Genomic DNA, 12,482 nt, shown 5'->3' with positions numbered 1-12,482 from the left:
AACTCCACAAGATATGCCACTTCATAGGTGCCTAAATTTCCGGTACTGGAAGCACACACTGCGTCCAGCGCGTGAAAACTCGAAATATTCTTAAACAAACGACAGGAAAGGGAGATAAATTATTTCTGAGAAATCCGAGGATAATATTCCGAGAATTCACGCCGCCTTGTGTATCCTTCTGAACACTTCATACACTTAGATTTAAAAATCAACAAAAAATCGTAATTTGTGGTGTGTGATTCGTAAAGGTGTAATTATGATGGGTAATTCATAATTATTACGATTGAATCGTAATAGTTGGCATCTCTGTGGTTGTATCGGCTACCCGGTTCTCTCCAGATTAATGTGCGAAGGAAATCGTTCTGCAAACTGAAGCGGGATTCATCTGTGAAGAGCACATGCCTCCATTCATTCATGGTCCAGTTTCGATGTTGACAGCTCCACAGTAAACGGGCCCGCCTCTGTGTTGGAGTGAGCGGGAACTGTTGAATGATCTGGTTGTATTTATTACATGACTGACGAGAAGAATTCTAGTCATATAAGGGAGATCTACTGACAGTTGACGTATGACATCACAAAGCCCATAGAATTTACCTCGGACATGAAGTAGAAAGTTTGTTGACAGAACTGAAAAATCATAATATGTTAACCTTGGATGCGGAAGATAATCTTCGGGGAAGATGCAAGGATTTTCTGTTATGTCTTGCATCTGAATTGCTACGTCGTCTGCCACAAAATGTAAACATTCTTCAGAAAGTGTCACTAGTCTCACCATCCAAATGCCTACATGTTATAAAAGAACCCACCATACCATTAGCTGAGGAAATGGAACTGCCTAATTGTGACATAACCAAAATTGACTTTCAATGGACAAAATTAACAATGGTGACGTGGCAAAATACAAGCAATACGGTAGAATTTTGGAGTGAGGTTAGGTTATTCAGGAACACATCGGGTTAGAATCCATTCCCAGAACTTTCTGACTTGGCTCTGATGCTGTCAGTCTTGCTGTAGTCGAATGTTGAGGTGGAGAGAGAATTTAGCCGGTTAAACTTGGTGAAAACATCACAACGTAACTGGTTGAATATTCAAATGATTAATGTCATCCTAAGTGTAAGGGCTGGCTTGAGGCGCATAAAAAATTGTTGCCACGACTATGATTTACCTACAGACATACTTCACCATGTCAGCACCATGGCAGCATACCGCAGCACGGACGATCCACGTCCTACCACCAACACAGCAACAGATGAGTCCGCCTTTGAAATCTTTGATGTGAACGAGGACGACCAATTGATTTTTTAAGAATATACATCCTACTGAAACTCACAGATCAGGTGAATGCAGACAAAATAAATTATTATTTCTCATTTTTATTGTTCATTATTTGAGATTGGATTTCTTGGCAGAATTTTAGCGTATTTTTAGTAGTATTTAGCAGATCATAAAAATATAAGTTGGCAACACTCTTGATGAATATTTTAGATTAAGAGAAAAACACCAAAACACATTTCAACACTACAATATTTTTATTGGTATTATGTGATATTATTGAATTCAGTGATGCTTTAAATTGTACATAATGTTAATATTAGCTTCTATGATCAGCTGAAGATGACCTGAATAGGTGGAATATTCCCATCTTTATAATTGTGTATACTGGTACTGGCCTATGACTAACATCTCCTGTGTCTCGAAATCGTTTCCAAAGCCTGGAAATGACACTTTATGGCACATTCAAGGATATGGCGACTTCGGTCTGTGTCTGACCTGCTTCCAGGCGGCCGAGTATTCTACCCTGCAAAACGGGGTCCAAATGGCATTGTTGTGCCATTATGTTGTCATGTTCACCCTCCGCACACTGTAACAGGTCAAACACGACTGAGGGAATATGGGGCGCAGGCACAGGCTGTGTTTACCTTGCAGTTACGCCGCTAGTCAAAGCAGGGAACACTCCTTTCCTATACAGAGCGAACATGTACGGTCAGTAGGTGCATATGTCGTAAGATTCGCGGTCTATTTCCTGTTGCCCTGCTTACTTGTAACTTAAGCTTAAGTTCTGGACACTAGTGTATAATATTTATGTTATTCTTAAACATTCGCTACTTGATTTTATAGTCAATATGGGTTTTTATCTAAAATGAAGCTGTTAAGGCTTGTTACATGTAAAGCCAGGGAATTTGCTCACAAGCCTTAACGTCTCCATCCAACAGTGTCATATGCCCTCACTCCAAATGAGCAATGCGGAGAAGTTTGGAAATTAATCCAGACTTTAGGCATGCAACCTAGTGATTAGGAATTGTTAACTGTCAGCTGGAATTCCCGTGATGCTAAACGAAGGAAAACGGAGGGTCTGTGAGTAGCAGCATACTGGAAAAGGTCATGATCAGACAGAATCAAGGAGTGATCATTCGTTCAAGGTACAAAGTAATATGTCCATCCAGTAGTGGCAAGGGCAGCAGTGAAATTACACTCGAAGAAGGGGAAAGGATGGCAAATAAACTGCATTGTCATAAGTAGTAGATATAGATGAAATTAGACCTGAAATAGTGAAATACCGGGCGAGTTGGCCGTGCGCGTAGAGGCGTGGCTGTGAGCTTGCATCCGGGAGATAGTAGGTTCGAATCCCACTATCGGCAGCCCTGAAGATGGTTTTCTGTGGTTTCCCATTTTCACACCAGGCAAATGCTGGGGCTGTACCTTAATTAAGGCCACGGCCGCTTCCTTCCAACTCCTAGGCCTTTCCTATCCCATCGTCGCCATCTTTCTTTATTCTTCTTTATTCGTGTCAGAAGTATCAATTTTACTTACAGATATTTAACAAAAAGCAACAAGATATCTACATTCGCCATAAGACCTATCTGTGTCGGTGCGACGTCAAACCTCTACCAAAAAAAAAAAAAAGAAATAGTGAAATATAGTGGGAAGGCAGGGATGAAATGGCTTTGTAGAGTAACATTACTATAGTAGAGGAACGTAAGGCTATACACTAAAACAAAAATATTGCCACCCTATTCTTTCCTTTTTTTAATGACTCCTCACTGCTGCCAACTTGACCACCATAATAAAATAACTTGAATGTAAGCATCAATAGTGGAGGTTCCTTTAGCTAAGCATATGATGAAAGTTAAACCAAACCAAACCTTATGGCGCAACAGCCCCGAAGAGCCTTGGCCTGCTCAGCCCAAAGGCCTGCAGATTACAAGATGTCGAGTGGTCAGCACGACAATTCCTCTCAGCTGTTATTCTTGGGTTTATAGACCAGGGCCGCTATCTCACCGTCAATAGCTCCTCAACTGTAATCACGAAGGCTGAGTAGACCTTGAACCAGCCCTCAGACCCACGTACAAATCCCTGACCTGGTCTGGAATCGAACCCAGCGCCTCTGACAGGTATGCTACCCCCACACTGTGGGGCTGGGATGATAAAAGTTAAGACGAAATAAATCAAGATATTCATAATTAAATCGGTTTTCAAGCTCAATGAGGAATTAAGGAAATAAACACACTCTTTCACCCTCACATGCTTATATTTCTACCTCTATTTTCATAAATGCATTAATATAACTGTATTCTTGAAAAGAGGGATATACCTTGGATGATGAAATTTATTTAACCAATCTTTGTAGTGTGATTTTCAAAAGTTCCAGAAATTATTTATGTCTTTCCTTTCTTATGCATGAATGTTTTCTTCTTTCTTCAATAAACAGTAAAGGAAGAATTGGACGAAATAAGACTGTATTAATACAATGCTGCATTCGTCATTTCACACCAACAACAATATTCGAACATGCCACAATTCTACTTGCCTGGTATTATCCAAATAGATTTACAAACCTAAAGGAAACGAAAAGATGCTTTACTTATACTCGCAAATGTAACATTAGTGATTTTCACAACACAGCAGTGACAGTATGTATAATCTTGCAAGTCACGAAAAAAAAAAAAAATATGACTACACAGTGCCAACATGCGAGATGAAGGGTAACTATAAGACGTTGCATCAGCAAGTGGGGTTCCTAAACTGTGTAGTTAGTGACACTGAATCACACCCAACAGTTAGAAAATAACTATAAATCACCACCTTCAGTATTAACAGGGGAGAAAGAGTGAACACCACCTTCAGTATTAATAGGGGAGAAAGAGTGAACACCACATTCAGCATTAACAGGGGAGAAAGAGTGAACACCACATTCAGTATTAACAGGGGAGAAAGAGTGAACACCACCTTCAGTATTAACAGGGGAGAAAGAGTGAACACCACCTTCAGCATTAACAGGGGAGAAAGAGTGAACACCACCTTCAGTATTAACAGGGGAGAAAGAATAAGATTGTACTCTTAGTGTATTCGCTTACATGACGGGTAGTATACCGTGGGATGTAAGTAAGGTACCTCCTGATTGGAGGAATTTAGTAACTGCGCCTATCTACAAGCAAGGGAACAGAACAATTTGCAACAATTATTGAGGTATTTCATTGATCAGTAGAGCAGGCTAGGTTCTGCAGACATCAGGGAAGTTATGGGAGACTATGAGAGGAGGGGATCTAATGATTATGATGAGTATGATAATGCCAGGTACAGAATTTTCATCCCAAAAAGAGCTGCACAGATTTACAATATATTTTATGCTCAATGTTGCCAAAATATAAATATTATATACCTGAAAACTGAATCTTAATGCGGCTCATTATAGTTTAAGTTTCATTATGATACAGGTTCTCCACCAATCATCATTCAGATTTTCAATATGAACATGTTTTCCACCAATCAGAGTTCAGATTTTCATTATGATACAACTGTTTGGCCAATTAGGTAAGGATAGCATCGCACCTGCGCTCAACCCACTAGCTTCGCACTTGTTTCCAAAATCAAACATGTCGGACAAACATATTAACATCAATGCACATTCTACTTCCAATATTCCATAACCACATGGCACATTCCTGCACATTCACTTCACCAACTGTACAATAAACAATTTGTATTTGAAATAAAGCTAGGTTATGACAACCTTCTATCAAAGCTTTGAAAACTTATGATATTGTCAAGGTCTCTGATCCACACACGGAAAATCAATAACCCAGCGCATGCGCTCTGTTCAGTAAACTCAACTGTCAAGCAACATCTTGACAAAAATTTATGAATTAAAAAAAATAGAGTTATAATTATTCGCTCATTTTATAAACATACTCGTGTCTTAATTATTGCCATCATAGGCTTGTTGCATAATGTACTATTATTCCTCTAAGCAGGCGTGTAACTCCGCCACAGCTGGTCCCAAGCCCGCTTGAGAAACGAGGAGGGACTCTGGTTACACCCTGTAGAGATCTAAATTAACAACAGTATGAGCAGGGAGTAGCGACGAACATCAAATCGTGAAGTAATCAGAGGGTAGGCACAGTCGCTAAGGGGGCAGCCCCCCACTGTACTTTGGGGACTGCAGGCCAATAACCCACATCTCCGAAAAAACGTTATTACTGAAACTGCAACAAAGAGAAACCGGGCAGAAAAACAGATGACGATTTTTGGCATGGAGAAAGGAGGGCAAATCCTGGGCAGATTTACAGCTGATTGCCAGGAGACGGAACCAATGGAGGAATTTTGTTGAAGCCCTTTGCTCCGAAACGGGATACAGGGTATAAATAAATAAATAAGTAAGTAAGTAAGTAAGTCTCATTATTACCTGTAACATTGTCTAAGAAGCTTGTAATCTATCCTTTCTGAGGCAGACAATTCTAGATATTTTAGTGTTTTACACCAAAACTTATCACAGAGATTAACATTTGAAGTCTTCAGGTTCCTAATAACTTTGAAGAGTGTAACCATAGATGATGAAAACTTTACATTCTCCAAGTGATCACTTGTAAGCTTTTCAAATAGTTTCCTTTGATTTGGAGAAGAGAATGTCACTGCACATGAAAGCAGATCAACAGATGACTGCATAGCGCTTAAAAAGTCACCTTCTTGAGACAAAATGTGAGCAGCATATTGCTGCATCTCATCTAGTAAGTCAGCAGGCTCAAGGGAATTTTGAAATATCTGGAAAGAAACAAAACAAAAACAATATTCAGACAAATCAAGGAGAGAAAAACTGCATGTACGAGGTGCAATCCAGAATTATGAAAAATTTAAATATCCCGCATGAATCAATAGCGGTACCAAGTTCTAAGAAAATATACAACAAAGAGCTCCACCTTAGTCATTACACAATATGTCTTAAAGAAAATTTAAGAAACAAGACATAAAAGGTACATGTTCTGGCCCCTTTGGACCTTCTTCAGGCTTAAAAGAAAAAAAGTTAAAATCATGCATATGACATTAACACTAAAAACACAACATTCAAACGAGTCTTTTAGAAAAGTTATTCTTGAAGTTCCTTTTGACAAAACATAACCAAAAACCACATAGAGGAAAAAACACTGAAAAACATTCATTCTTGAAGCTTCATGTATAAATTGTCTTTATGAGTACTGTATGTGGTCGTGAGACAGTGGTTGTTGTTGTAGTCATCAGTCTATAGACTGGTTTGATGCAGTCTCCACGCCACCCTATCATGTGCTAACGGTTTCATTTCTACGTAACTGCTGCATTCTACATCTACTCTAATCTGCTTGTCATATTCACACCTTGGTCTACCCCTACTGTTTTTACCACCTACACTTCCCTTAAAAACGAACTGCACAAGTCCTGGGTGTCTTAAGATGTGTCCTATCAATCTATCTCTTCTTCTGGTCAAATTTAGCCAATTCGATCTCCTCTCACTAATTCGATTCAAAGGCCGATGATGTTAGATGTTAGGCCCCTTTAAACAACAAGCATCAACAATTCGATTCAGTATCTCTTCATTTGTGATTCGATCTATCCATCTCACCTTCGGCATTCTTCTGTAACACCACATTTCAAAAGCTTCCATCCTCTTTCTTTCCGAGCTAGTTATCGTCCACGTTTCTCTTCCATACAATGCCACGCTCCAGAATTAAGTCTTCAAAAACATCTTTCTAATTCCTATATCAATGTTTGAAGTGAGCAAAGTTCTTTTCTTAAGAAAGCTCTTCCTTGCTTGTGCTAGTCTGCATTTTATGTCGTCCTTACTTCTGCCATCGGTAGTTATTTTACTACTCAAGTAACAATATTCATCTACTTCCTTTAAGACTTCATTTCCTAATTTAAAATTTCCTGCATCACCTGACTTTGTTTGACTGCATTCCATTACTTTTGTTTTGGACTTATTTATTTTCATCTTGTACTCCTTACCCAAGACTCCGTCCATACCATTCAGCAAATTCTCCAGATCTTCTGCAGTCTCAGATAAAATGACAATCTATCAGCAAATCTCAGTGTTTTAAATTCCTCTCCTTGGATTGTGATTCCCTTCCCAAATTCCTCTTTGATTTCCTTTACTGCCTGTCCTATATAATTTCCTTTACTGCCTGTTCTATATAAACATAGAAAAGTAGGGGGGACAAACTGCAACCTTGCCTCACTTCTTTCTGGATTGCTGCTTCTTTTTCAAAGCCCTCGATTCATATCACTGCAGACTGATTTTATACAGATTCTAGATACTGTAATTCTTTGTTCTCGGTATCTGATCCCGATCACCTTCAGAATCTCAAATAGCCTGGTCCAATCAACATTATCTAATGCCTTTTCTAGATCTACGAATGCCATTTATGTGGGACTGCCCTCCTTAATTCGATCCTCTAAGATCAGACGTAAAGTCAGGATTGCTTCATGTATTTCTACATTTCTTCTGAAGCTAAATTGATCTTCTCTCAAATTAGATTCAACATGTCTTTCCATTCTTCTGTAAATCATACACATTAAAATTTTGCAGGCGTGAGATACTAAACTAATGGTGCAGTAGTTTTCACACTTGTCAGCACTGGCGTTGTTGGAAATGGGTATAACAACATTCTGCCGAAAATCGGATGGCATTTCTACTATCTGATACATCTTACACATGCCATGCTGGCTTCTCCTGAGGCAGTCAGTAATTCAGAAGGAATGTCATCAATTCCACGTGCCTTGTTCCTATTTATATATCTCAAAGCTCTGGCAAATTCTGACCTCAAAATTGGGTCCCCGATTTCATCAGCATCAACAGCCTCTTCTTACTTCAGAACCATATCATCCAAGTCTTTACCTAGATATAACTGTTGGATATGTTCCTGCCATCTTCCTGCATTGTCTTCTTTTCCTAGAAGTGGTTTTCCATCTGAGCTCTTAATATTCATACACTTATTTTTCCTTTCTCCAAAGGTTTCCTTGATTTTCCTGTATGCAGCATGTACATTTCCTAGGACCATACAACCTTCAACATCCTTGCACTTCTCCTTCAGCTATTCTTCCTTAGCTGTCCTGCACTTTCTAACCACTTCATTCTTTAATTGCTTGTATTCCTTTTTGCCCTCATAATTTTTACATTCTTGTACTTTCGTCATTCATCAATAAGGCCTAGTATCTCCCTTTTCCATTGATTCTTAGGTGATCTTTCCTTTCTTCCTATCATTTCTTCAGCAGCCCTACAGACTTCATTCTTCACGACTGTCCATTCTTCCTCTATTGTGTTTCCTGCAGCCTTTTCATTTAGTCCTTGTGCAACATGTTCCTTGAAACAGTCCCTCACACTCTTTTCTTTCAACTTGTCTAGATCCCACCTCCTTGCATTCCTTACTTTCTTCAATTTCTTGTCCGGCTCCATGGCTAAATGGTTAGTTAGCGTGCTGGCCTTTGGTGACAGGGGTCCAGGGTTTGATTCGTGGCAGAGTCGGGAATTTTAACCATCATAGGTTAATTTCGCTGGCACGGGGGTTGGGTGTATGTGCCCTCTTCATCATCATTTCATCCTCATCACGACACGCAGGTTGCCTACGGGAGTCAAATCAAAAGACCTGCACCTGGCGAGCCGAACATATCCACGGACACTCCCAGCACTAAAAGCGATACACCATTTCATCTCAATTCAATTTCTTCAACTTCAGGTGGCATTTCATGACCAACAAGTTGTGGACAGAGTCCACGTCTGCTCCTGGGAAAGTTTTGCAATCCAACATCTGGTTTCTGAATCTCTGCCTAATCATAATGAAGTCTATTTGATACCTTACAGTGTCTCCAGGTCCCGTCCACATATACAGCTGCCTTCTGTGGTGTCTGAACCAAGTATCAGCAAGGACTAAATTATGATCAGTGCAGAATTCAACCAACCGACTTCCTCTTTCATTCCTTTGTCCCAATCCAAATTCTCCTACTGTATTACCTACTCTTCCTTGGCCTACCACTGCATTCCAGTCCCCCATCACAATTAGATTCTCGTCACTTTTACATATTGTATTTAAATTTCTATATCTTCATATATTCTTTTGATTTCTTCATCTGCTGAACTAGTAGGCATACAGACCTGCACTTTTGTGGTGGGCATTGGTTTGGTGTCTATCTTGACAACAATAATCCTTTCACTATACTGGTCATAGTAGCTTACCCACAACCCTATTTTCTTAATCATTATTAAACCAACTCCTGCATTTCCCCTGTTTGATTTTGTGTTGATTATTCTGTAGTCGCTTGACCAAAAATCCTGCTCTTTCTGCCAACGTACTTCACTTACACCAACAAAACCTAACTTTAGTCTATCCATCTCCTTTTTCAGATTCTCTAACCTACCACAACAATTCAAACTTCTAACATTTCATGCTCCAACTCATAGAATCATCTTCCTGATGATTGCCCCTCTCATGTAGTTCCCACTCGGAGATCGGAATGGGGGGACTATTTTACCTCCAGAATATTTTAACCAGGAGGAAGCCATCATCAGTACATCATTCATACAGAGAGAGCTGCATGTCCTTGGGAGTTAGTTATGACTGTAGTTTCCCGTTGCTTTCAGCCATGTAGCAGTATCAACACAGCTAAGCCATGTTGAGTATTATTACAAGGCGATATCAGTCAATCATCCAGACTGCCGCCCTTGTAACTTCCGAAAGGCTGCTACCCCCCTTTTGATGAACCATTCGTTAGTCTGGTCTCTCAACAAATACCTGACGTATATGGTAGGAGAATTTGGATTGGGACAAAGGAACGAAAGAGGAAGTCGGCTGGTTGAATTCTGCACTGGTCATAATTTAGTCCTTGCCAATACTTGGTTCAAACACCACAAACGACGGCTGTATATGAGGACGAGACCTGGAGACACTGGAAGGTATCAAATAGACTTCATTATGATTAGGCAGAGATTCAGAAACCAGGTGTTGGATTGCAAAACTTTGCCAGGAGCAGATGTGGACTCTGACCACAACTTGTTGGTCATGAAATGCCATCTGAAGTTGAAGAAATTGAAAAAAGGAAAGAAAGCAAAAAGATGGGATCTAGATAAGTTGAAAGAAAAGAGTGTGAGGGATTGTTTCAAGGAACATGTTGCACAAGGACTAAATGAAAAGGCTGAAGGAAACACTATAGAGGAAGAGTGGAGAGTCATGAAAAATGAAGTCAGTAGGGCTGCTAAGAAATGTTAGGAAGGAAGAAAAGATCAACTAAGAATCAGTGGATGACTCAGGAGATACTAGACCTGATTGATGAACGACAAAAATACAAGAATGCTAGAAATGAAGAGGGCAGAAAAGAATACAGGCGATTAAAGAATGAAGTGGATAGAAAGTGCAAGGTAGCTAAGGAAGAATGGCTGAAGGAGAAGTGCAAGGATGTCGAAGGCTGTATGGTCCTGGGAAAGGTAGATACTGCATACAGGAAAATCAAGGAAACCTTTGGAGAAAGGAAATCTAGGTGCATGAATATTAAGAGCTCAGATGGAAAGCCACTTCTAGGGAAAGAAGACAAAGCAGAAAGATGGCAGGAGCATATCCAACAGTTGTATCAAGGTAAAGATGTAGATAATTTCGTTCTGGAACATGAAGAGGCTGTTGATGCTGATGAAATGGGAGACCCAATTTTGAGGTCAGAATTTGACAGAGCTGTGAGTGACCTAAATAGGAACAAGGCACCTGGAATTGATGATATTCCCTCTGAATTACTGACTGCCTTAGGAGAAACCAGCATGGCAAGGTTATTTCATTTAGTGTGCAAGATGTATGAGACAGGAGAAGTCCCATCCGATTTTCGGCAGAATGTTGTTATACCTATTCCCAAGAAAGCCGGTGCTGACAGGTGTGAAAACTACCGCACCATTAGTTTAGTATCTCATGCCTGCAAAATTTTAACACGTATTATTTACAGAAGAATGAAAAAACAAGTTGAAGCTGAGTTGGGAGAAGATCAGTTTGGCTTCAGAAGAAATGTAGGAACATGTGAAGCAATCCTGACTTTACGTCTGATCTTAGAGGATCAAATCAAGAAGGACAAGCCCAAGTACGTGGCATTTGTAGATCTAGAAAAGGCATTCGATAATGTTGACTGGACCAAGCTATTTATGATTCTGAAGATGATAGGGATCAGATACCGAGAACGAAGAATTATCTACAATCTGTATAAAAATCAGTCTGCAGTGATAAGAATCGAGGGCTTTGAAAAAGAAGCAGCAATCCAGAAAGGAGTGAGGCAAGGCTGCAGTTTGTCCCCCCTCCTTTTCAATGTTTACATAGAACAGGCAGTAAAGGAAATCAAAGAGAAATTTGGAAAGCGAATCACAGTCCAAGGAGATTTGCCGATGATATTGTTATTTTATCTGAGACTGCAGAAGATCTCGAGAAGATGCTGAAAGGTATGGACGGAGTCTTGGGTAAGGAGTACAAGATGAAAATAAATAAGTCCAAAACAAAAGTAATGAAGTGCAGTCGAACGAAGGCAGGTGATGTAGGAAATATTAGATTAGGAAACAAAGTCTTAAAGGAAGTAGATGAATATTGTTACTTGGGTAGTAAAATAACTAACGATGGCAGAAGTAAGGAGGACATAAAATACAGACTAGCACAAGCAAGGAAGAGCTTGCTTAAGAAAAGAAATTTGCTCACTTCAAACATTGATATCGGAATTAGAAAGATGTTTTTGAAGACTTTCGTGTGGAGCGTGGCATTGTATGGAAGTGAAACATGGACGATAACTAGCTCAGAAAGAAAGAGAATAGAAGCTTTTGAAATGTGGTGTTACAGAAGAATGCTGAAGGTGAGATGGATAGATCGAATCACGAATGAAGAGATACTGAATCGAATTGGTGAGAGGAGATCGATTTGGCTAAATTTGACGAGAAGAAGAGATAGAATGATAGGACACATCTTAAGACACCCAGGACTTGTTCAGTTGGTTTTTGAAGGAAGTGTAGGTGGTAAGAACGGTAGGGGTAGACCAAGGTATGAATATGACAGGCAGATTAGAGCAGATGTAGGATGCAATAGTTACGTAGAAACGAAAAGATTAGCACAGGATAGGGTGGCATGGAGGGCTGCATCAAACCAGTCTATGGACTGATGACTCAAACAACAACAACATGGTTGCACCTGCAGCTCGGCTATCTCCTTCATTGACAGTGGTTATAC

General features: G+C 39.8%; 1 protein-coding gene across 3 annotated transcripts in view; it reads right to left on the bottom strand.

Annotated features, from left to right (window-relative positions):
* The window catches only part of LOC136866558 (FAST kinase domain-containing protein 1, mitochondrial), a 147,255-nt gene that overhangs the window by 92,312 nt on the left and 42,461 nt on the right, over positions 1 to 12,482 (bottom strand). For all 3 annotated transcript variants that reach the window (XM_067143637.2, XM_067143639.2, XM_067143638.2), the window contains exon 3: positions 5,684 to 6,039. In XM_067143637.2, the coding sequence (XP_066999738.2) occupies positions 5,684 to 6,039 (356 nt within the window). The remainder of the gene's footprint in view (positions 1 to 5,683; positions 6,040 to 12,482) is intronic.

The sequence above is a fragment of the Anabrus simplex genome, chromosome 3, assembly GCF_040414725.1.
Source record: "Anabrus simplex isolate iqAnaSimp1 chromosome 3, ASM4041472v1, whole genome shotgun sequence".
Classification (NCBI taxonomy): Eukaryota; Metazoa; Arthropoda; class Insecta; order Orthoptera; family Tettigoniidae; genus Anabrus; species Anabrus simplex.
Note: the sequence above shows the minus strand (reverse complement) of the source record. Positions and strands in the feature narration are given on the sequence as shown.